At 41.9% G+C, this 24,470-nt stretch overlaps 1 protein-coding gene across 1 annotated transcript in view; it reads right to left on the reverse strand.

The window, feature by feature from the left end:
* Positions 1-705: 705 nt before the first annotated feature.
* Positions 706-24,470, reverse strand: part of DCAF12 (DDB1 and CUL4 associated factor 12) — a 33,452-nt gene continuing 9,687 nt past the window's right edge. Inside the window, exons 3-9 of the mRNA XM_069000849.1 lie at positions 22,564-22,770; positions 21,087-21,147; positions 18,221-18,414; positions 17,070-17,135; positions 16,244-16,406; positions 11,427-11,611; positions 706-10,726 (exon numbers count right to left, since the gene is read on the reverse strand). Coding sequence (XP_068856950.1) covers positions 10,568-10,726; positions 11,427-11,611; positions 16,244-16,406; positions 17,070-17,135; positions 18,221-18,414; positions 21,087-21,147; positions 22,564-22,770 — 1,035 coding nt within the window. The 3' untranslated portion in view covers positions 706-10,567. The remainder of the gene's footprint in view (positions 10,727-11,426; positions 11,612-16,243; positions 16,407-17,069; positions 17,136-18,220; positions 18,415-21,086; positions 21,148-22,563; positions 22,771-24,470) is intronic.

Consider the following 24,470-nt stretch of genomic DNA (forward strand, 5'->3'; position numbering starts at 1 on the left):
AGCCCCCTAGGATGAGGCCAAGGGTGAAGACAGGGATGCAGAAGCTGATTTAAGGCACATGATTTTAACTTCCAGCACAAAACCCAGACCTCTTAGACATTCCTCCTCTGAAAAAATAACTTCCCACCTACAGGCAGTGAAATAGGACAGCTGTCTGAAGGCATCACTCTCCTGTGCAGTGAAAATATGTGGAAGTGCTACAGATGCAGTTTTGGGATGCAAGATCTCCCTGAAACCTGTAGTCCTGTACCTGACTGTTCAGCTACAGTTACCTGTGCTGTTCAACACTTTTAAGAGGTAGGTCCTTCTTAGAAAAATAAAGTGGTTGGAAGGAAACTCTTGCCTCAGAGCCAATGAGGTACCAGATGACAAGAACAGGCAGGAGATGCTTTGACGTGGGACAGTCCCAACTCTGCCAACAGATAATATGGAAGTGAGGAGTATTGCTGCAGCTGTACAGAGAACTAGGACTGATGTTTAGGCCATGAAAAACCAAAAATAAGCTGAGATTCTGCTCTCGGGTTATCAATCCACTCACTGGCAAAGGAAAAAGAACAGTTCACTTTGTTTTCTTTGAATCAGTCATGTCAATGCAGAGGCTGGACAGCTGCGTTAAGAAACTGAAGCCCACTTGCTTTTAACTGCCCTGGATTTACTTGCAATGGGGTAACTACAAGCTGAAGGAAAAGATCAGCCAAGCCAACACACTATACAAATACATTTTATTTAGAGATACCCATAGTAAGATGCACAAATACTTTTTGTTCACCAATTTTCAGATCACACGACTTCAAGTAGTGGAAAAAACAAACTTCAGTTAATTACAATTATCTATGTAACAGGGCAGTAGTAAAAGATTCATTTGTCAGACTACAGCATGGTTAACGATACTCAAGACGAGAATGTACAGGTCTAGGTATTTAAAAAGTGCATGGGGCATTGCCACATACACTAACATGCTTCTTCAAAGAGCAACATCTTTCTGGCATGTGAACACAGTAACCCGGTTAATGCAAGAGGGAAAACTAGGCTCATAATTTGATCTGGAGAAGTATCTACTGGAAGTTTTCCTCCAAACAGCAAATTATTTGTGACTGACACATGGAAACCAATCTGTAAAAATCACTGTTACATTGTCCATGTAGTCAAGCAACACACACATGACCTAAAATTTAAAATTATCAGTTCCATTCTACACCTTCATAGCTTTTACACAGTCTTCTTCAAAAGAGTCTGGAATACTTAATTGCATTTAACAAGCTGGCAGAAGAGCTGTAATCTGAGCTCCACACTCTTGCACCCACAACAAGTTCTTCCACAAGAGAAATCTCAATCTTCAAATTTAAAAAAAAAAACCATGTTCCACCTGCAAGCACATCAACTGGCTCATGTATTGCTTGGTTTACTTTTAAATTCCCATGTAAATGGAGGGAAAGGTAAGAAGCTGCACTGGTCTGAAAGAATAGCTGCATTGGTTTAAAGTTGTATTTAAAACACACAGAACCTGGACTCTTAATCTCCAGGGTCTCTCTCAAACCAAGGAAATTCATTAGGTTCCACTACTCAAAGCAGTCCCTGTTTTGTTTTTAAATAGGGATAGTGCTGAACAGTGCTTGGGAAAGACCAGCAAGGACTGTTGTGTGGGTGATTACATATAAGAGCAAGAAACACATTAAATCAGTCTTCAGATAATCTTCTTCCATTGCAAACAAGAGCAACAGAAACTGACTTTGCATTATAGTTGAGAGGCACATTTTGCATTGATGAAAACCTCAGTCTACATTGCAACTTTCTGTGGCTTAAAACACCACCTAACCTCCTGTTAAAGCAATTTTAAGAAAAGAAACAAAACAACCTCAATTACTGGTTTTATACTAAAAATTCATAAGCTGCTCCCTCACCTATTCTACTCAGAGATACCTTCCCACTTGTGTATATGCAGCTGTTTTCCTCCTTCTTTGTCTAAGAGATCCTTGTCTCTGTGCACCTCGAGAGTAGATAAATAATTCTGATGCCTCAGGATGGGCCCCTGTACTAGGTTCAGGAGTTGAGAAAGTCAGTATGGTTTTGTACCTTTGCAGTGAACCCCAGAATGAAAACAAGAAAAAGAAAAGCCACTGAATTGCAATAACCAGCAGTACGGGAATCAACTCCACGGAACAGGAGTGACTTTGGAGCAAACCTTTTCAGCATGAAAGGGATATGGCAGTCCAGGAAGATACCCAGAGCTGAGTAAAATGAATAAGGACACCGTGAGCAAGGTCCCATTCAGCAAACCACTGCCTAAGCGAGTGTAGAAGTTTGGGCTGTTAACAGGTGCCCCTAAGCTTTGCAGAACTTGGTACCTGAACTAGTACACCATGAAAGAACAGGGAACTTACTCAAGTCCCAAGCAGCAGAGTGCGACAAGATGTGAGTGAGGCTGGGACAAGAGGCTGAGACTGGAGACAGCTTTTTGAACAAGAGGGATAAAGCCCACCAGAAGTTACTTATCCAGTTCTTTTCATGACAGCCCCACTACCACACGTGCAATGTGAGAGAAGCCCAGAGCAACCAGCTGAAGCTGTAAATCACAGCTGGCCTGTTACACCCCTGCACTGTCAACAACCAGCAAAGTGGAGGACAATGCAGACAAGGCCCTTTCACTCCATCATCCCTGCAGGAAGCATGTGGATCAGGCTGGTGAAGCACATTAGTCATAGTCACTCATGAAAACAAAGAGACAAGTGCACTGGTAACCTTGAATGTTGAGGGGAAGACTGAGTGACCACTGGGGAAACTGGTTTTTCCACATTCCATCTTCACATCTCATCTGAAGAGGGATGACCACCAGTTTCGAAAACTCTGGGAGCAACTAATTTGCAGTGATCTAAGGCATGATGGTACAAACCCTCAAGGCCTACCCTTCAAACACTCCCTTGCCAGCTCACCTCTGAGCATAGCCAGCCTTTGTCATTCTTGCTGGCCAAAGTACATTAGAACAACTTTTCTCTTTTGAGCACAGGGTTATTGTTTTGCTCATATCCCTACTCTTTTACAATTCCACCCCCCCCCGAAAAATAAATCTCTGGAGGAAGCCTTTACATGGGATCAAGTCAGCAACTCACCCTCCTGGTATTGCCCTGAATGAAGCCTTTAATCAAGATTTTGAGTAGCAGCTGAAGATGCCAGTTCTCTGGCTAAACCACTACAGATCAGTTTTACAAACACACTGCATGCAGGCACAGGGCACCTCCACTTCCTGATCTAGATACCCACTGAACAATATGGATGCAAGAGGATTTCAGCTTCTGTAGACTGTGCAGGAGTGGAGTCTCCACTTGCATCCAGCCACGGAAGTTTATGCTAAAAGCACAGAGTGATCTTGCCACACTGGGCTATAAGTTTTCTTTTTATTATGATTTATCATTTTCAGAGTAGGCAGACAGCTTTGAACTGATTGTTACAGGTGGACTAGAAGAAATGGGAGAAGAGGAAGATGCTAAAGATAGAAAACTAAGTTAAATCCATTTGTTCTACTCTGAAAAGTGACTGACATAAAAACAGCACCTTACTGAATTCAAAGGAACTCTGAAATTAGCAAGAAGCAAAAAGAACTCCGGAGTAAGTTTGCACTGCGGTACAGAGAGAACAGAAACAGCACAGAAAACACACAGACCTTAGAGCTCCATGATCATGTATTAATGTCAACACACTGATGACTAATCGTGCTGATTCTAAATACAAAGGCAGCCTCATGGATCAACAGCGTGCAGTAATGTAATTCAGTTAATTATGCATAGGCATGTCCATGGAAGGCCACAGCAAGTGAAGATATATATGTTCCTGTTTCTATGCTCTTATGAGACATCATGTATCAATTGTACTGTCTGCGCAAGAGATAGAAACTCAGCCCAAATTCCAGATGTCAGTTTGAGGTTTGTAAACAAATATATCTTTAGAAAACTAAGCCAAATGTATCATGTCTTTGTATTGAAAAAAACAAACAAAAAAAACCCTTTTCAGAGAGGAGAAACAATTTGCAAGGTAACAGAACACTGAGCCCCATGTGCAGACAGGCCGGTTTCACATACTATCTGCAGTTTCCCAGTGTTCCACTTGCAAGCTGCATCAATAACTTGGAACAGGTTTATCTTACAGTTAAAAAATGTGCACTGTAATATTTGAAGAGAGCTGTTACTACTTTGCTTGACAGCTTCTGTGATAGCTCAGGATTCAGCGGTGTTTCTGATACAGCTCATGACAGAAACAAGCTGAGAAAGCCTCTGTTAGATGGGTAGATTTGAAGGAGTTGTTAACAACCATCAGACCCTGGATTCAGAACAAAAGCCATCAAGTATCAGCAAGTCCTGATTTTTTTTTCCCTGAAGGCTTTGGATCTTATTAAAAATAAAATAAAACCATTAAAAACAGTTCACTGTAGGACATCCTACCTTCAGGCAACAAGTTGTGATCACTGCACATTTTAAAACACCTTGTGTATTTTGTGCATCTTGTGCACCACAGGCAGTGGGGAAGATCCAGCATTTATGTACACATGAACATACAAGCAAGCACTGATAGGTGTCACTGGCAAGACTGATACCAAGACCATCCAGCGCACTGATTTGTGTCTACACCACATCCTAACACAGACGGAACAGGTCACAAGTAACAGTACAAACTTGTTGCAATTTCAACACATACATCTTAGAAAAAGACAATGCATGTACCCAGCCCTAAGACAGTGACGAGTCTGAGATAACTTTACAAAGATCAAGGTACCAGAAGAGGAAGGCACATTAACCTCTGGTTGGTCCATTTCAGTACTATTTGGATGAGTCATAGTGATTTATACCCTGAGACTGTGAGAGGCCTTGGAAATGAAAAGAGACCAGGTGAACGGGCAAATAAAAAGTACAAGTTTAATGAGATTGTAAGATTCAGCACCTGAATTTTCCCTTTTAGTAAGGGAATCTAGAAAAGCAGTTCCTAATAAAACAGTGTATTGACTCCTAAATTTTTTGTCCTGAAGGCAAAAGAATCAATTCAAAAGAATCTAGGACTAAAGACATTGCACTATGTTGCAAGGGGTTTTATATACACCCTCTCAGTTTCAGTACAGCAACCACAATTTGTATACAGTCAAGTGTTGGTGGTTTTTTGGGTATAGAAACAGTCAGACAGCCCACATTTTCCCAACTCTGCCAACCCTGGCACTCCATTTTAAATCTGTGTGCACTTTCTTAGACCACACTGCTCCCAGCAGGATACTAGCAGGAGAGGCTGTTAGGAAATGGGAAGATTCCCTTCTGCAAGAGCATTCTTTTAATTACCCAAGTATCACATGGTTTTCATGAAAAAACCCAGCATCACAAGCAAAAAGGTACTTCCTAATTTTGTCCTTGAAAATTAACACAGAGAATTAGGAATGTCAGGGATATATACTTGATCTCTCAAAGACGTTTCCAACTAAGCATTCACGTATCCCCTCTAGTTTTTAAATACTTCTGGAGTCCCGGGAGCCATACCAAACACCCTTTGCCTTTTACTGGTTCTGTGGTGTTCCTTGCCCATCCTCACCACATGAAGTGCTCATGTACAGGGGCAAAGGAAAGCACCTCACACAAGATGTGGCTGTGTTCTCTCTTCCACTCTCCCTTGTCCGGGGGTGTCTGCTTCAGACTTTCAAATAAGTTACTGAGGGCACTGTAACACTCAGAAATGCATTTTAAGTTGAGGTCACACCATGGGCTCAGACTATGAGGTGGACAGCAGGGCACATAGGGATTTTCACTTGGCTTTAAGCTAAAGTTTGTGCCTGGTAGCTCAGGAGTCCCTGGCTCAGCATGGGCTGGCCAGAGGATCAGCTCCACCTGCATGACACACAGCTCTGCAACGGTGTTCCTTAGGAACAAGCTGTACCCCCGTCCAGTAATTCAGTCATAGCAGCAATTGCAAAAGAAGCTAATTAAGAAGATGTCAGACAACTTGGAAAAGTGGGTTTATTGAAAATAAGGGTATCAGACCACTAAAAACAGACCTCAGAGCTCCCACCTGGCTGCTGAAAGATGCTGCTGCTTTTCCACGTGCAGTAACTTGACAACCCACCTGTCCTTGGTTTCCAAGTGACCTCATGAAGGGTCTAGGCAAGCCTGCTTTGTTTCACACCTGCACCACGTGAGGCACAGCAGTTCACAAGGCCTGTAAATGCCTCTCAGCTGAGGGGCACAAATTAAGACACCAAAGCACCACTCCACATAGCTGGATCATAAATTTAATCTGTTAACTTTGCAGGTGCAAGCTATATACAAAGCAAGTACTCAGATGAAGGAATAGGATGAAATTCTGGAAGAGAATGATCCCCAAGTATCTTAATCCTTTAGATACAAAAAGCTGCCAAAGCCCTAAAATGGAGGCAGCAAATATAAACCCCTTAATGCAATTCAGGAGCTCCTCTCATGAAGAGAATCACGAGAGTCACCCACAACACGAGCGTAACCTTTGTGAACAAAGTCCAGCAAGATCACTGGACGCTCTTGCAGTGATCTTAAAAATGGATCTCTGAGGAGAATGAACAACTGAGACTAGGAACATAAACCTACTAACAACTATTCTTTGGTAATTTACTCACCTCGAACTAACAACAGCAGCACTGATGAGGGAATCAAACAAATGGACTCACTTCTTTACTGCAATCCCAGAAAGCACCAGAGGAGAGCACTAGCAATTCTCCCTACAAGACTTGACTGTACAAGGGAGAAAGCTGGCAGAACTACAGGAATAAGGTGTTTAGTGAAGAGAGTGAGCACAACCCTTATTATTGTGCTCAAGCCAACACTGCAAAGTAGCTTCTGATTCCTCAGGAATGTCCCATGACGTAACATCCAGCTATTACTGAGGAGTTGCTACCCAGTTTTTACAAGCTAGGTGTTACCAAACCCATAACTGAGTCACTAGTTTGATTACCTATTATGAATACTGAAAATGTAATACCCAAAAATACCCCAATTAACATGGTAGTCCACTGAAAAGAGCTGAGCAGTAAAATTAACTGCTTCCTACACTCACTGGCAGCACAGATCTCACACGACTGAGAAGTCAATAGCAGCCAGTCTGAAGGTATGTTATGCTAAAAGTTGTTTTCTCTCCTTCAAGCGAGATAAACCACAGTACGTTCCCCACCTGGAACAGACTGCTACTGTGTAATCACATCAGTCAAACATGTACAAGGGTAACTGCCCAGTTCAACAGTCTCAGCTAGCCTTCAACTTTTACCCAGTTAAAATAAAGCAAATTGAAGGTCTTGAGCATAGGCTGACAAAATGCCAGCAAGCCTGTTCCTGCTCAAAAGAGGTCACCTCTGCAAGGACAATACTGCTGCAGTAGCAAAGACTGGTATGATTTGGGTTGGAGGAAGCAGCCTCAAACAAACCATTCTAGCTGGAAAGACCAAGGGAGGGAAATCTTTGAGAAACAGTGGAAAAGGTAAGATGGTCTGAATATATGCATGCCATTGGGTCTCAGCAGCACACAGCAAGCTGTTCAAGAAGCTACTGAAGTGCAGTCACCAGACTGAGCTCATTCCATTGCAGAGGTGTATCTGCCTTTTGAACAATGGGGTACCCAGCTCGCCTCCCTGTGAAGCCCGGAGATGCCCTGTTCTGCAGCCATTCCTACACTTGGATGGGAAACCCCCCCATTTCTAACCTGATCCTGAATTTCATGAGATCTCTAACCCAACAGGGCAACAAAATCAAAGTCAAGAAGAACTCAGTTTTTCTCCTATCACTTATCTTTGGACAGTTGGCATATCATCATCACCTTTCTCTGCCTCAATTTCTAACAGTGAGTGGAACAAAAGTTATGACCAACCACAAAAATATTCTAAAACTTAACATCTATATTGCTATAAGCACTTAAAACCACTGAAACTAGCTAGAAAATAAGGTATCTCTGGCCCAATTTGTTTGTGTGCTTGCAGCACTATCTAGTTTGGTTCCAGTGTTTTGTGGGGATTTTCATACAGCAACAAAGATGGCTCCCTTACCATGAAAAGTTATTTTTGCAAGAAAGCGTCCTGAAAGCAGAATACACAAAAGCAGGTGAGACTTGAGGAGTTCTACATAATTTTCCAAATTCATATGAGAATTGTGCAGAGCTTTCTGTGCAGAAGAAACAGGAGGAAAAGGGCACTCACATTACCAGGCTTTAGGAGCACATACTGAGGTACTTGTGGAGATCAGAGTCAGCAGGAAGGGACAATTTCCAGCGCTGCCTCCTGAATAACCTAGACACTGCAGAAAAATCAACCTCTGTGTTTGAAGGCCATATAAATACCATTTTTCCCCCTATCATGGCCTAAAATATGCTTCAATTAATAGATCAACATCAGGGCTACAGTATCCAGAGCAGGAGTCTCCCTTTGGAACTGCTGACACTAAATGCCCAGCTATTACCTGTTGTTTCAGCAGAACTGGAGGACACTCATGTAGAGTTAAGTGTCTAGCTTCTTTAACAAAATAAAACAAACTCAATTTAAAAAACCCCAACAAAGCAAAGCAGAACATGTTCCTTGTGACAGAATGATCTTACACAGTAGCTGTAGAAAGACAAATCCTTCCATTCTTCTCCAAGACTTGTTTTTCTTCAATACTTCCACTTTTCTAAATCCCTAAAATAACCAAAGCAGCCTACCCCATGGTATATAATCTGCCCTTTTCAGAGAAAAGCCTGACTAGCTGTACCTTGAACTTATGCAGATTAAGCAACCAGACTACAATGGGAAGTACACTTATGAAACACTGGAAGATGATCTGCTTGTGAAGCACCTGTGTCAGTGCTCAGTGCTACTTCTGGGACAGGTGCACACCTGGGAGAGAGGTCTCCTCTTGCCAGCATTTACACCCCAATGAGAGGGATCTGCACTCCTCGTAGGATTTCCATCCAGGTCTCCATACCAACTGGAACTTAAGCCTGATGCTGACTGCTTGGTGTTACTGATGAAGATACCAAGTATGAAGATGAGAGAGACTGCAAAGACACATGCAGCCTAGCTCTTGGCTGTGGGCAAGAACTGCAGTGGTAGCTGGGATCTCCCACAGAGATGGGAGAAGAGAGCATGTTCCAGCCTTGTCCTTCCTCTCAGCTTCAACCAACTGCCCGTTTGGTACCAAAGCTGTGAGGTACAGGCACACTTTATTCCACCAGTGTCAGGGGAAAGGCATTAATTCCAGCAGAGGACAGAGGCTTCAGCAACAAGCTGAGAGTTTAGTGCCTGCCAAAAGGAGGAACACCCTGGAGTCTTGCATTTTAGCTGAGAATTGGGTAAAACCATCACCCTCGGGAAGCACATGCTTCACAGCTTGACCTGAAGGGCATTGGACCTGTTCTCCCCTCCCAGTCCCAGGTGAAGTTGGAGGGTGTCTGAATGCAGAAGGCAGCAGGGGATTCTGGAAAAGCCTGAGCCTCTCCTACAGCATATGCTAGCACAAAGTGAGGTAACACCAAGCTATCCTCCTTCATGGAAAGCTTCTTGCTTGCATTCGTAAAGTCTGAGATGCACTCTTTAATCTTGGAGAAAAAAAATAGTTTATTTATTCCATTGGCTTATTTGAGCAGATGGCCAACCAGAACAGCAAAAAAGGGAAAAAATTTCCACAACCTGGGATAAAAAAGGTCCTAGGTTTTAGGCAGTTTATGAAGAGCTTTTAAGCTACCCTAACAGCATACTTAGAAACAATGTTTCATCTGGAGAACAGATTTAGTTCATTTGAGTAACTAGCCCCCATTTCCTCTCAGCACCTCTGCAGCCCTCAATGTAATGTCACCCTGCAACAGCCATGCTGCAGAACAGCCTATACAAACTCCAGTTGTGCAAGCTGATACCTGGGACGGGCAGTGAAGAAACAGATCAATTTTTGCTCCTAGCACTGCTGAAAACTACCATTCAAACACAAATGCACTTTTGAAACTCCTGCACTTTGGATCTGATGGGCAATACCCCTAGGGAATCCATCCCTGGGCTCCAGTGAGTACAGCTTAAAATTACCATATCCCTCTACATATAAACAGTATCATTAGACTTGTACTTTTAAAAAATATGATCAACCCAGGCCAGGGCCAGGCTCTGCAGATAAAGTAGTAGCTTATCTCTTATAAATATTTTTAATATTTTTTAATTACAAGTAGTCCTCACTCCAGGTAATGTAACTGACACAAAGTACCTGCACACATGCAGCCCCGAGACTTTCACGGAAAGCTCAGGAGCAACCACTCTATAAGAAAGAAATCCTGCCTCACAGCAAAGTAGAGGAGGGGGCACATGGCCAAGACAGCCTAAATGGGGGGAAGAGTCATTTGGAGTAAATACAATAAAAAAGGACTTCAAAACCCCTCCATATAAAGAATCAAGGAGGTTAAAGCAAAAAACTAGTTCAAAAAGATGTACAAAACTGTTGGAGACCAACAGAAAACTCTGCCCAAAAATAACTTGTGTTTAAATCAGGAATCAATGGCATCACACAATTTTGTTGTTTAAAAAAATGGAAATCTGTGTAAAGATCAGCATCAGAATGAAGAGTTATCATTAGCTCCAGAGACCAGCATAATTCCCATGAAGTCCTGATGGGAGAGGGCCTCCTGCCACAAAGAGTTTCGTTCCAGACGAGTCGTAGCAGTGGGTGTAAACAGCATTTGGGAAGTAATTTATGTCAGAAAAATAATTTCTCCAGGTTTCATCATGGTTCTGTTAAAGGAAAGTTTAGATCATTATTGTTGCCAAACAAACCCAAAACCCTGTTTCACAAAAGCAGAAGGGAGCTTCCAGAGCCTAAAAAGAGGTATTTCCTCTTAACAATTCTGAAGCTTCATACCGGTCAACTAAAAGATACCAAAGTTGTCCTGAAGCTTTTTCTGAGAACATTTAGGCCAAACATTGGAGCAGGGAAGTGAAGGGTAGCAACACTGCAGTGATACAAAAGTTAATGGAGCTAAGTTAAATAAAGCCATTAACTGCTTTACGATAACATACAGGAAACCAAACTCAAGTGCCTGCCATGGCATTACCTTAGGAAGCTGCAGTTTCTAAAATTGCACACAATTAAATTAAAACTCCATTGCTTTGAGCACCACATTAGATTACTATGGCCTTAAAGAAAGACAATTTATTTTCTGTTTGAGGTTCTGAAAACTAGAAGTTAGACTATATTTGAAAATATAAAGATATAAAATCTGGTTCATTTATGAATCAGTGCCCTTTCATAAAGCTTTTGTAGAAAGCAATTCTGCAGCACTTCTTGCTCTTCATTGTTAGTTATTGGTTACATGAACACTGACTGGCACACATTTCAAACAAGAGGTCCAAAAAGAACTGGCTCAAGCCCTATGCCACTCCTGTATAATGGGTCCCCTTCCCCCCAGCTCTATCACAGCTACAAACTACTTACCAGCCAGCCTTTCCCAGTTGTCAGCTTCAAAATTTCACTTCCTCCTAATTTCTGCTTCTGCCCATAGCAGGCACGAGGGGGCTTTTCTTCCAGGAACCTCTGGGCTCTGATATCATAAAACAACAAGGATCCTTGCCCTGTCCCCACAGTGATGATGTGCTCGTAGAAGCTCACTGAGCGGATACCTGTCAAACAGAAGGGACAGACAGTGCAGTAAGGAGAGGGATGCTTTGGCTCTGCAGTGCTGTTGCTTCACGTCTAGTATTACCTACTAGTACTCTCCACAACACACAAGTTTTCCCGCTGCTACAGAGTGGTGTAGACAAATTCCACTGACGCTACTAAAACAGCAGCTTCGACTGCATACATGACTGCCCTACTCCTCGAGGCCATAGCTTCACCGATGGTGCATAGTAAGAAGATTCATCCTCACCAGCCCTCAGGTTGGCCAAATAAGCCAGTTAGGCTTCAGAGTACCTTTGCTCTGTCTGCCACAAGCCTTTAAGTGAACACACCAAGAGCGGATACATGGCAGCAGACAGAGGGAAGAACATCACACTGTTTTCCTCCACAAGCTCACACCCTCTCTAACTACATGCCAACCTGCAGGAAGTGACCATCTGAGAAAAATAAGTCCCAGCTGCCACCAAGTGCATTGTGCTGATCAACAGGCTAGCTGTAAGCAAGTGTAACCATAATAACCACTAGTCACCTTGCTGCTAAGATAGCTTCAAAACTAGTAATGAGCCTGATCTGTCTCCACTCAAATGTTCTCAAACAAGCACACCTTATTTTTAGTAGCTGGCATTTTTAGCACTTTAGCCAGGGATGAAAATGGAATAGGAATCCTGCAATACAAACAACACCATGTTCCACCAGTACATGGGAAGGTACAGTTCAAACTAAATATGTTAGCACAATTCAGTTATGCCATTACACTGAACAAGAGTACATTTTGTTTTCAAAAAATCTAAATTTGAAGGCTCAGCTAATCAAGGATCCCTTTGAACTAGTCTTGGGGAGATTCTGTTTGTAGGAATTTGCAGTCCGCAAAACGTCCTGTCTTCTCATCTTCATTTATTGTGTAAATACTGTTCTCTGTAACCACTCTACTCCAAACAACTCTTCAACTCAGATTAAACTCCACCACATCTATACTTCTCCTTCCTTTATGACAGGACACCAGGTTAGAAACCCTAGGGCTTTTTAGGCCCTCTTTCAAGTACCACTGAATTACAGCCTAAACAAGCATGCAAACAGGAGAGGTAAAGAGTGAGTTATGCCAGCTACATTCACCTGCCAAGTGCTGTCACCATACCAAGCAGTGCTGAACATCACAGAACTTGTATCATCCTGGAATATTCCCAGCAGCGCACATGACAGCAGACAACCAGGAGCTCTGGATGCAGCCAAGGAGTTTCCCCTTCCCCTCTGTATAGAGTCCTAACAAGAAACATGTCCTCATCCTTTCACCTCCGCCACCGGATGTGACATCCACAGCCACCAGAATTTGTGACTCACACTTAGAACAAGCAAGGGTACATTGTCCTGCTCCAGATGTGGGGTGAAGTCTTGGCTGCAAACTTAATAGGTGGGAAGCCACTGTGCAAGTCTCTGCTGAAGTAGATTATGAGATCCATATGCTTTAATTCAGAGAGTTAAAAATGCACCTAAGACAGCTGAATACCTTCCCCCCACCTCTATCACACAAGCCTGGCTCTGGGGAAGAAAGCTTTAAGCCCTCTGCAGTCAGCAAGTGCAGTCACTTGGATAAGAGGAGAAAGGCACAAGAGGGGACCATGGATCTCCTCTTATTTTTGCTCCAGAAATGCTCTTGGCAAGCCACTCAGGAGAACACTTACTGCACACAAACAGATGCTGGAGTATGAAGGCGGATGGCATATACTTTTCAATTAAATTTATTAATAAAAAACTATTAAAAATGCAGAACAACTGTGGATCTTTCTCTAACCAGAAATTAACTGAAGAAATCCGTGATGTACCCACTACTGTCTTGGTTTGAAAGACAGGTGTCTGCTAAGGAAGGCAGAAGCCTCCCTTGGAATGGCAGGTGCAACCCCTTTCCCTCCGAGTTATTATAATTTTGAAATCAAGGGGCTTTTAGGCAAAGATGTGGGAAATAGGAATAACAGTTCTTTACTATTATATATCTATATGTGTATAACCAGTCAAACAAACACCAATAACTCTGGCAGTAACAGCAAACACAAACCCAGTCCCAGCCCTCTCGGCTGTCGGGCCCTTTCCCCTCGGGTGCAGTTCCGCTCGCAGCCGGCAGGGGCGCTGGCGGCTCCCGGTGAGCAGGGCAGGTGCGATGGTTCCCCCGCGGCTGCAGGGGGCGCTCCGGAGCGAGCTCAGGGAGCAGCGGCACTGGTGCCCTGGGATCCCGGGAAGGGATGGGACAAAGGCGTCGCAAACCCCTGGGCAGCCGATCCCGGTGTCTGGCCAGACCCTCAGGAACAGCAGGCTGGAACGGCAGGGACAAGCACAAATCCCGGGTGGCAGACGCGACGTATCCAAACGGGGAACCCCCCCCGGAGGTCTGGGCAGGCAGGGCGAGCAGGGCTACAACGCAGCGAAGGCTCGAAGCAACGGCGGGGGCAGGGCGGCCACGGCCCAGCTCCGAGTGCGGCAGGGAAGGAGGGCTTGGGATCCCAGGGCTTCTCTCCAGCAGAAGGAAAAAGAGGACCAAGCAAGCACCCTCCCTCTCTGTCTGAAACTCCAGACCGACTGACCACACACCCAGGTGAAACAGAAAGAGCAGGCAGGTCTTTTGTTCTTCTTAAGCACCTGGCCATTTGTTTCCCTGGCAACAGTATGGGGGAAAATTCCTTTAAGAGAAAAAAACCTAGAACTCTTAAAACTCCAACAACTACTAAGAAGGATATTTAGAACAAACTTTCAAAAACATAATTTCAAATTGTCTACTAAGGGGCTGAAGTACCTCAGATTAATCATTCCCACTAAGCTAGAAGCACAGCCTGTACCAAAAAACCAACCACAGTATGTTCTCCTACACTCCCAGCCCTCTATCACCTGGGGACCTGGATTATTTAGGTAAGTGTATTGAGCCTCACTCCCAAGCTGCAGGAAGGGTCTACAGATCCCAGAAGGAAATGAAGATACAGTGGCATGTCCTACACAAGAAGTCACAGCATCAATGCCATACAAGCTCTTGTCTGCTGCCTTCAGGACGTGAAGTGAAGGGCACACAACATGGCTCTGTACCCCAGTCATGCAGAGAGCAGTTGCTTTCGTGGATCAAGAACTACCGTCCAAGGCCTGCATTTCCCTGTACAGCAGCTAAGAAAAGCAACACTCACAAGAGGCACTAAAAAGCATTCACTGCCTTCTTGTGTAGAGCAGACAGGGTTACAGTAGGGGAAAGCCAGCCCCAGCTCCAGACTGGCTTAAGCCACCACCACCTTTTTCTGCTTTTTGTGTGCAACACTAGTGAACTGAAGTTAATGTGGACTTACCACATTCAGCAGGTGCAACTGGAAACTTAAAGCACATTCAGGTATCACTGCAAAGCACTTGAAATCAGATTTTAGTCCACAGATCAATAAAGAGCCTATGTTTTAGAGGTGCTGCACCACTCCAAGTCCCAGGGAAATCAACAGAAAGTGGAAACACTCAGTATCTTGGGAATTACTGTTATTTACATGCCTCCACCACCACACCAAATAAAAAGATGCACCTACTCTGCAGAACAGAAAACAGCCCTGAACAAAGACTTTCTTCAGACATGAAGTAGAGAAAGCCCTGGAGGTACTCCCTATACACCTTATCCCCCAATATGGATGATGACATACTTGAGGCAGAAGCTTTCAGCCACCATCACCACTGGGCAGCACATGCAGTGCCTGCGTCAGGACCTGGGCAGAATCCTTACTGACAGCACGTCAAGACAAGAGGTCTTTCTGCTAAGATGTTCAGGTGACTTCTCCTGACATTACAGATCCTTCTCCCACATGTGAAAGCAGCAGACCCTGACAGATACCACATAAATAAAAGTTTCCTAATCTTTGCCTACCTACATACCTCTAATAACCTACACGCATATGCCTACGTACGTGCCTCTGATGAAGAGATGGAGGCCCAGAGACAAGCTAAATAGGACTGCAACTTATTAGTCCAGGATTAATATGGCACTGTGTCTTCTCATGCCTGACAGTAAAGGATATGGGGAGAACTTTATGGAACCATACACTCTGCAAGCCCTCAGGCCTGGCCCTGGTATAAGGTTCAACTGGACATGCTGCATCCATATGAGAAAAGGAAATAACACTCAAATCACACAGAAAATCAGGAGTCTCACTCGTGGCTTTAAAATTACAAAACAAGCATTCCTTCACAGCCCAGACTTCCAATAAGGTAGCACAGAGCAGACAAAATGCCTTTTTCTTTAATTCATAGAGAAGAATGAAAGAATGGTATGAACAGTGGTAAAAAGACTATATTTGCTTTGAGATGATAAAAAACAGAGTAAGATCCAGTAAACAATATACAGCAGTAAAATACACGCTTTTTAAAGTTCAGTAATATTTGCATGGTTTACAACTGAGTTGCTCCTAAAGGCACTGATGTTGCCTTTCATTAGATTTCAGAGCTGGCCACATTTGGTTTGTTGGTTGCTCAAGGTATACTGTCACAAAAGCCAAACCTATACACTGCTAATTATTTAGCCGATCACTGGAGAAGACCTTCCTCTTTATTAGAATCTTGACTTACTACAGTTTTAACAGCTATTTCTGCAAGCAAACCATTTGAAGCACCTTTGACAGGTTTCTTACCACTGCCTCGTTCTTTGGAACAGACGGATTTAACGTTGTGAGAAGGCTGCCTCGGATCCAGAAAGGAGACGTGTGCCTGTGATCCTACTGCATACACTGACCACTCCTGACCATAAGCCAAACACACGTTCTCCCTGCAGTATGGCAACTTAGTGGAAAGTAACTGGAAACAGAAAAAATAAAAATCAACCTGTTACAAGAAAAGAGTAAGGCATTAACAGAACAATTTTGTAAGCTATGTTCTAGGAAGCTGCAGGGAAAAAACACACAAAATTGCAGGTGAAAAATATGACCCAGAAGGAAAAGCCCTGAAAGCAATGGGGTGCCTTATCTGAAGCAAACTGAGACAATAAAGGCTGAAGCCAAGAAAAATGGACATTTTGATAAATCGTTTCAGATCTTTCTAAGTTGCTGTTTCTTTAGCAGGTGCACAGTGACATCAGCTCTCAGCTGAAAAAGACTATCACATTCACTAGCATAGGTAAGTCTGGGTGTGATTTTCCATTACACTTAAGTAAGTTCCTTTAAAATAAACTTCCTTTATGAATTCTATTGATCGAGTATCCACCATACTCTATGCAACAGTTCATTTCAGCTAACCCAGAAGTAGCAGAAAGTTAAGAGTGCTTCCTGCCCTCTAAATTAAGGGGAGTACAGAGTCCTCTCCTCTTCAAGCTCCAAATTTTAGCACATTTCATTTTACACAGAACTTTTGAGTGTTTTACAAACACTGCTGCTCTTCAAATATTTGAAGGACATGAAGAATAGTGAACAGCCTTAACGGCTTGCAGTTTTTGAAGTTTAACTCCAACAAACAGAAAAGCACCTTTGATAGTGTGTGCTCTGCTTTCCAAAGATGAAAATACCCATCCAGGGACACAGCTCCCAGCTCCTATTAGAAAGAAAATAAAAAGAAGAGAGTTAGTTTCTGTATTATAGATATCCTTGCAAACTCACACTCTCTTCTAGGCAGGCTGCACACACTGGATTGAACTCATTCATAATCCTGTAAAGCCTCTATCAAGATAAATTTTCATTTTATACTGATCTTTATAGAATGCAATACAGTACAAAGGTGTCAAGTAGAACCTAAATTAACAAAAGAGTAAATAACAGTAACTTTCAAAATCATTAATCTTGCTAGGCATTCAAAATTATGAGACAGTACAATCTAGAGTTGACAATTCTCTTCAGCAGGTCCCACACTGATTCTAACCCTAAAGCAAATTTCAGGCTCTACTCTACTGAAAAAGTTACATGAAGTTTCCATCAGAGGAGTAACTAACAGCTATTGAGAAAAATAAAGCCTACAGGAACATGGTGCTTTTAACAGCACACCCACCTTTGCTTCAGACCTTTTCAATTCTTTGAAGGCAAGGGGGAAAAAAAAGGTAGTGGAGCATGAATTGCTACACCCACTAGTAATAACAGGAGATCAGGATGCGGGAGATTGACATTTACTGTTTGTCAAATACCAACAAAATAACCCCAAAGCAAGCACTAGTGCCTGCCCTGTGAGTCAGTCACCTCACTTGCTGAGCAATCCAGAAAGGATTCAGCCATCAGAACAGGAAGTGCTAAATGTTAGCTGGTCTTTACAGAGGGCAAAAGAAAGCAGAAACTCAAGAATGGGATTCAAGCTGCAAGACATGTCTTGGTGCTTTATCCACTTCTTGTAAATATTCCTTTACTCCCCTGCTTAGGATGCAAAACGAAAATCAAACCCATGGGAAAATTGTGCATTCTAAAGTGTCTGGGGTTGCTTTTTTCTTCCTTCTGGACTCCTCCATTCACTTGGGGCGGAAGCAGAGAACATCAGACTAAAACCACCGCCTCACCAGACAAGGATGCAAAAAGAATCAGAGAAAAATGTATTAGCTTGCTTCTCTGGTATATTCTGTTTAGACTACTTTTTAGTTTTGCTACTACACAGGGACAGTTTTAGGACTTCTCAACTGTCTTGCTTATTTTACTGACCTTGTTCTTATTGTTGAAAGCCAGTGCTCGGACTTTGCAGTTGTCAGGATTGGTGTTCTCCTTCGGGATATCCTTCAGAGCACTGTGTGTTATGTGGGCATAGACAGGAACTTGAGAGAGATTATGCCTGGCATCACTTTTGGACAACACATCCTCTGTGACTTCCCAGAGACCCATGGAACCATCCCGGGAACCTGATCAAATAGTCCATAAATGAACCTGATCAAACAGTCCATTCCACATATACAGAACTCTTCTTTTTAAAATAAAAAGATTAATCAATAGGGTCTGAAAAAAAGAGGATACTCTTAGTTCAATCTAACAGAAAATGCTGTTAGTGCCCATATATTAATTATGATTAACAAAGACATGATTTTACTGAGCTGTAAAGTTCAGAATATTATGAACTCACTATCAATTGTCCACATGGTTTCCAATCAGCTAGACCGTCTTGCATGTTTTCACACTGATTAGGATGCATCAAGACCCACAACCCCATGCAACCATTATCATCATCTCATACGCAGAATGAACTCGGAAGCAACTGAACACTATAGGTCCAGCCTGAGCCTGTAATTCTCAGCCTTAGTAAAAGAGTCTGTTAAATCAATGAAAAAATCTCCAAAAGAACCTCAGCTGGGTTTATGCCAATTTGGGTTTACTTGATTCCTATCACTATGCTTATGACTACACACTCATTTGTGAGCTGAACAGAAACATCTATTTCAAATCACAATTTCTACCACTTTGGATGAAATCTATTAGAAAAATTATTTTGCTAAAACCTGTGCCACTTCTTCCTTAAAGAATGCAATTTAGTTTAAACAAGCAAGAACTCATTTTATTTTTCTACTGAATTTGAAGACATTAATCCAAAATACAAATCACTGATGTTAAGAACACTGGATGAAGAAAGCTGAATGCCTGACCAACACAGGCTTAATCCAAGGCCTCATACACATCCCTTCTGGTGTTCAGGCAACTCACTTCCATCTAAGTCAGATTTGACATGTACCTCAATTTCATCTCTACATAAAGTGAAAAATTCTGTCAAAAGAAATTCATAATGAAGATGCCAGAAGAGTCTGTATATCTATATGAGGCTATTAAATTTATCAGCTTTGCTACCTCATAGGGGAGAAGCTGTAAAGACAGTAAAGCAAAACATGTTGTTGCAATAGGGGTGGCCCAGCACAGCAGAGGTGGCTTTGCCCCCTCACAGATGGATTCAGGTATTTGCCACTATCACCTACTAGAGACAAATACAATAAGGAGCATCCTAATGGCACTTGCATAACAACAGCAGCACAACATCCTGCCACTCCATTACATGCCATTGGTCTTAATGGCACCTAATCTTGTTTGTTACTGAGGCTGAATACTCTATAAACATTTTGACATACTTTCAGAGGAAGCTATCCCTTTTAATAGCCCTGGCAGGAGAAAAAGTCCATGTATGTTGCTCAACTGGTTAGCCCTGAAGCCAAGCAGAGTATCATTTGCTACCCTATGCTTGTGCCATCCTGGGAATTATTCATCTCATCTGGAGCTTTTGCCATAAAAATACTTGCTATATCCTCAATGTCTGGAGTTCAAGTATTTCTGCTACACATTTTCAGATAGAGATGTAATTGAAATCTGTACATTAATCTGTAAAATTAAAACCATGTCAGAAGTTAAAGTTGTCTTTTTTCCCCTCTTAATTAGGGTCGTCAGTGAGGTCTAAAGAACTCAGTTTAGCAACCAGTCTTGCTAATTGCTTTCAACAAGTTTTCCCTGGTGTCTGACATGTGGAGACTGGAACCTACATCCTGCCTGCTACAAGCACCACAGTAGAGAACATGGGAATAGAGAACACTTCTACTCTCACCCTGACCTTTAGAAAATATTGACTCAACACAGTTCAATCTCACAATGCTATGCACTCTATCAGGTCCTTATCTTTCCCCTAGACATCTGTAATCATCTGTGCTGTTCTCTTCAAGCTTACTGGCTTGAACGTGGGGGAGTTTCTGTAGATATCTGGGGCAGAGACTTGCAAGGATCAACTTTTATATTAAATTCAAAAATGAAATTCCAGGATTAGCTTTTTGGGTTCGGAAAAAAAATATATCCTACTAAACTAAACCAACAATTCAGATATGTGAGTTTTATATAAGACTGTTACAGTTTTCTGTCACCTGCAGTTTGACAACTCTGTGTACAGAACACTACACCCTGTCAGCACAGAAAGGCAGTAAACAGTTAATGCAACAGCATATTACTATTTTTGCCTTTACCTAAGTAACTCTTTATGAAGTTACTCTGATTATCCAACTAGTTACCAAAAGACACTGAGTTTCAGTGAGTTACCAGAAGTAACTGAGTTTCTTTATTACAGCCTTCTGTATTCATTGGCATCGTGTAAGTGCATATACACATACACACAACTGTACTGAGAGTTTGACAGAACAAACTCAGTTGACATTAATTACTCTTTCACATTACTTCAGGAACTGATATTGATCTAAAGTATTCCAAAGTTATTAACCAATAATTAACACCCCTCTTGAAATTACTCCTCTTATGTGGAACACTTTCCTGTAACTCATTGTGTTCAAACATCCCCTCACTAGAAACACAGTAATATTCTAATACTAGAAAAATCAGATCTAGACTAAGGCCCTACAACAAAATAAAACGAAGCACTGCACTAAGTCCAAGAAGTGTTTAAATAGCCTACGTAGTTGCAAGGGGTTTCAAATGCCCTGATAGAGGTGCTTTCCTAACACTTTTCAAATACTATACATCAGTATAAAATTCAGAGAGAAGGAAAGTTTAAAAACAAACAAGCAATAAAACCTCAAGAGAGAATTTTTTACTTTACCAGAAACAGCCATAGTATCACTGATCCACGCAATTGAAAATATCCAGTCCTTGTGTCCATCCTAAAGGAAGAAAGACAGATTTTTCAGTGCCATTATACTCAAGAGCAGTCTCAAAGCAGACAAATATTCTTCACTGTGATTTTTAATACAAGCTCAGAAGGACAGACCTACATTAAAAACATACAGATAAGATTCCAGTATCAAGCTGAAGCACTTTAAGTACCTAGCAGTAATTTTAATTTTTCTGGTTTTGAAGTGTGTAATTAATAAAGAGCTCAACTGGTTAGCCCTGAAGCCAAGCAGAGTATCATTTGCTACCCTATGCTCGTGCCATCCTGGGAATTATTCATCTCATCTGGAGCTTTTGCCATAAAAATACTTGCTATATCCTCAATGTCTGGAGTTCAAGTATTTCTGCTACACATTTTCAGATAGAGGTGTAAAAGGTGTTGGAAAAACAGGCCTATGACCAATGACAAATTACGCTCAATTCTAAGATTTTCCAGAATTCTCAGGTTTTCCATTCTCAAAGCAGCATTCTTCTGTAAAGTATCTGCATGTTGAGGTTTTTTCTTCAAATGCATATCCTACTATAAAAAGTAACCAAAATCTTGTATTTACAATACATGACCCATAGATTAATGTTTCAAGACTCTTTTCTTTAGCATATAAGAAACCTGCAGGGGGAAGAAAAAGACCGTAAGACTCTAGTTCTTTTCAAAAAGCTAAGAAGTCACACAACTGAAGAGCAAGTCATGCAAATCTTCAGTCAAGTCTTGCTGCGGCTGGTTATCTGCTGCTGCAGAAACTCTGACCTGACCTCTGCTGTTGCAGTTAATGCCCATGTAAAGTCCTGAATAAAAAGGAGAACTGAGAGAGAAGCGCTCACAGGACACCACTATATCTTCCTGCTTGTTTTTTTAAAGATTGGCTATTTTAAAAAGGCCTCAGGATGTTTCAGAAATGAAACCAGTACCAGAGTCCATCAAACTGCCACAAACCACTGGGTTAGAACTAATCTTCAAAGCCAAGTTCCACCTCTGGAATAATACATCCATAAGCTGCACTGGATAAGAGGGAAATCTTAACAACTTGAAACACCATTTTTATTTCTCAAAAGAGCTTTTTCACTATAACTAGTTTCAGAGGTCATCACCACAATTAGACTTTAATATTTAGGCTTTTCTTACATTTTTGGTGCTAAAAAGTAAGCTGAAGTAGACCTCAGGTGAGGTCCTGTAGGTGATGAAGAAATCTGACTCAAAGCCCTGAAAATCCATTCACATATTTGAGTACTCACTCATATTTAAGATACCACAGCAAAAATGACAACTCAATCAGAGATGTTTTCAGGCTTTCAGAACTCTACTCTCCCTTACAAGACTCCTAAATACTAACCTTGCTCTGACCATACACACTTCAAAGTAGCACCTTTTTAAGTGACAGAATAAACTTTCCCCAGATATTCCCACTTACATCTCCCACACAGACAGGATCAAGTGTAGGCAGACGATAAATTGCAAGACTGTTGGGGTTGTCTCCACCTGTGGCCAGGAGGGTCCTTGAGGGGTTGATCTCAATGGCATGAATGCCACATCCCTGCTGGTTCACCATGCCGGGTTCACGATCCTTCAGGATAGGAATCTTGGTAATTTGACCAGTCTGGACATCTACTACAAATAACTGGGGGGGGGGGGGGGGGAAACCAGACATGTAAGTCATCATCAAACAGATAAGAAAAACAAGATGGTCAAATATCCTCCCTGTTTTGAATTGACATTCTTTTTGAGTTGAAATCCACAAATGCTTCAAGGATGGCTGAAAAATGCATAAATTCCTTCTTAAAACAGGTTAAGTAACAATTACAGTGGGTTTTATTTCAATCATCCCATTTCATTTTCACAGTAATGGAAGGGAGAAGAGAGAAATCTGTCATGAGTTTCCCACTTGAAAAAAAAAAGCCTTTGAATATAAAACTCTTTTCCCTGTTCAGTAGGACAAAACAATATTGTTTTTCAATTTCTATGTACCACAGTGAGATAAAAACCCACCTCAGAAGAGCCATTAAGCCCTATGGGGCTTAGCACGATTCTCCCACCTCCCAGATCCCACACTTACCATGAAGTTTTGGCTTTGGCAGACTGATAGTTTATAAATCTATGCAACTGGAATTTATTTTCTGGTGATACACAGAGAATAGTAACTAAATACAGTACTGCCAGTGCAAACATCTGAAAAAAAGATTTAGCTATATACCTCATCCTGCAAAAAGACAAGAAATTAGAGCAATATGCCACTGACATCTTATCAGAAAACTCTGTAATAAAGCCTTACAACTCTTCAAACATACATTATACCCAGAGTCATGTCAGTTCAGACATATACAACTGCAAGGTTACAGTTTAAACCAAAATAAAGGTTTACATTGCCTGCCAAAGTGTACTTTCATTTGGGAGGCTCATGGGCAGGGTCATTTCACAGATGGCTTCCCAGAGGGCAGCTGCACTGACAGTCAAATAGGTCTAACAGAGGAGACAAGGCCCTGTGAGAGAACATGAGTGAAGCAAGGAAATGGAGGATCTCGAGCTGACTTGGCACTGAGGAAAGTGATGAAAAATTCAGAGCCCAGGATTATAATTAAATTCTACATCATCTTGAGTCTGTTCCTTCTATAACCAAGAATGTTGTCTCAAAACCTCTAGAAGTGAAGCAAGGAGGATAACAGTAATAACAAAAACCCTCAATACAATTTTAAAAATATACACCTCAAGGAAATTGTTCTGAAATCCTCTTCCAAACATTGCTAGAAGAACAGAAGAGAAATCTAGGGGTTCTCAGAGGGAAGTTATACATGCTTTTGGTGAACTCTTACAGAATGCAGATCTGTTCTTTAATGAAAGTATAAGATAAATAACATCAAGATAATTCAGCAGCATATCTATTACTTGATGTACTGAACTAGCAGAATATTAACGTCCTATCAAAACCTGATAAAGTACGGTATGTTACACACATTCCACAGAGAAAGCTGAAATCTACTCATTGCTATTTGCATGTTGTGTCTAGAATTATGCATCACCTTCAACCTGCAATTGATTGTAGGCAGCAGTCTTGCACAGATGACTGCTCCTACAGAGACTGCATTTCCATGTTTACTTTTTTTATTTTGCACACAAGTGTGGTGTATGGCAACAGCTGAGCTGTAGCTGAGGGGAAGGAGGCATTCCTCACTCTTCCCAAGCCTGACAATGCCTTCACTGCCAGAGACAGCTGGTAAAAACACAATGCACACAACAGTCCCTGTGCCCTGACCTGAAAATTAACACCTGCACTGAAGGATCAGGATCAGTAATTCCCTCTCCTCTCATCCTCCTTTGTCCTTC

The sequence above is a fragment of the Aphelocoma coerulescens genome (genome assembly GCF_041296385.1).
Source record: "Aphelocoma coerulescens isolate FSJ_1873_10779 chromosome Z unlocalized genomic scaffold, UR_Acoe_1.0 ChrZ, whole genome shotgun sequence".
In the NCBI taxonomy this organism is placed as follows: Eukaryota; Metazoa; Chordata; class Aves; order Passeriformes; family Corvidae; genus Aphelocoma; species Aphelocoma coerulescens.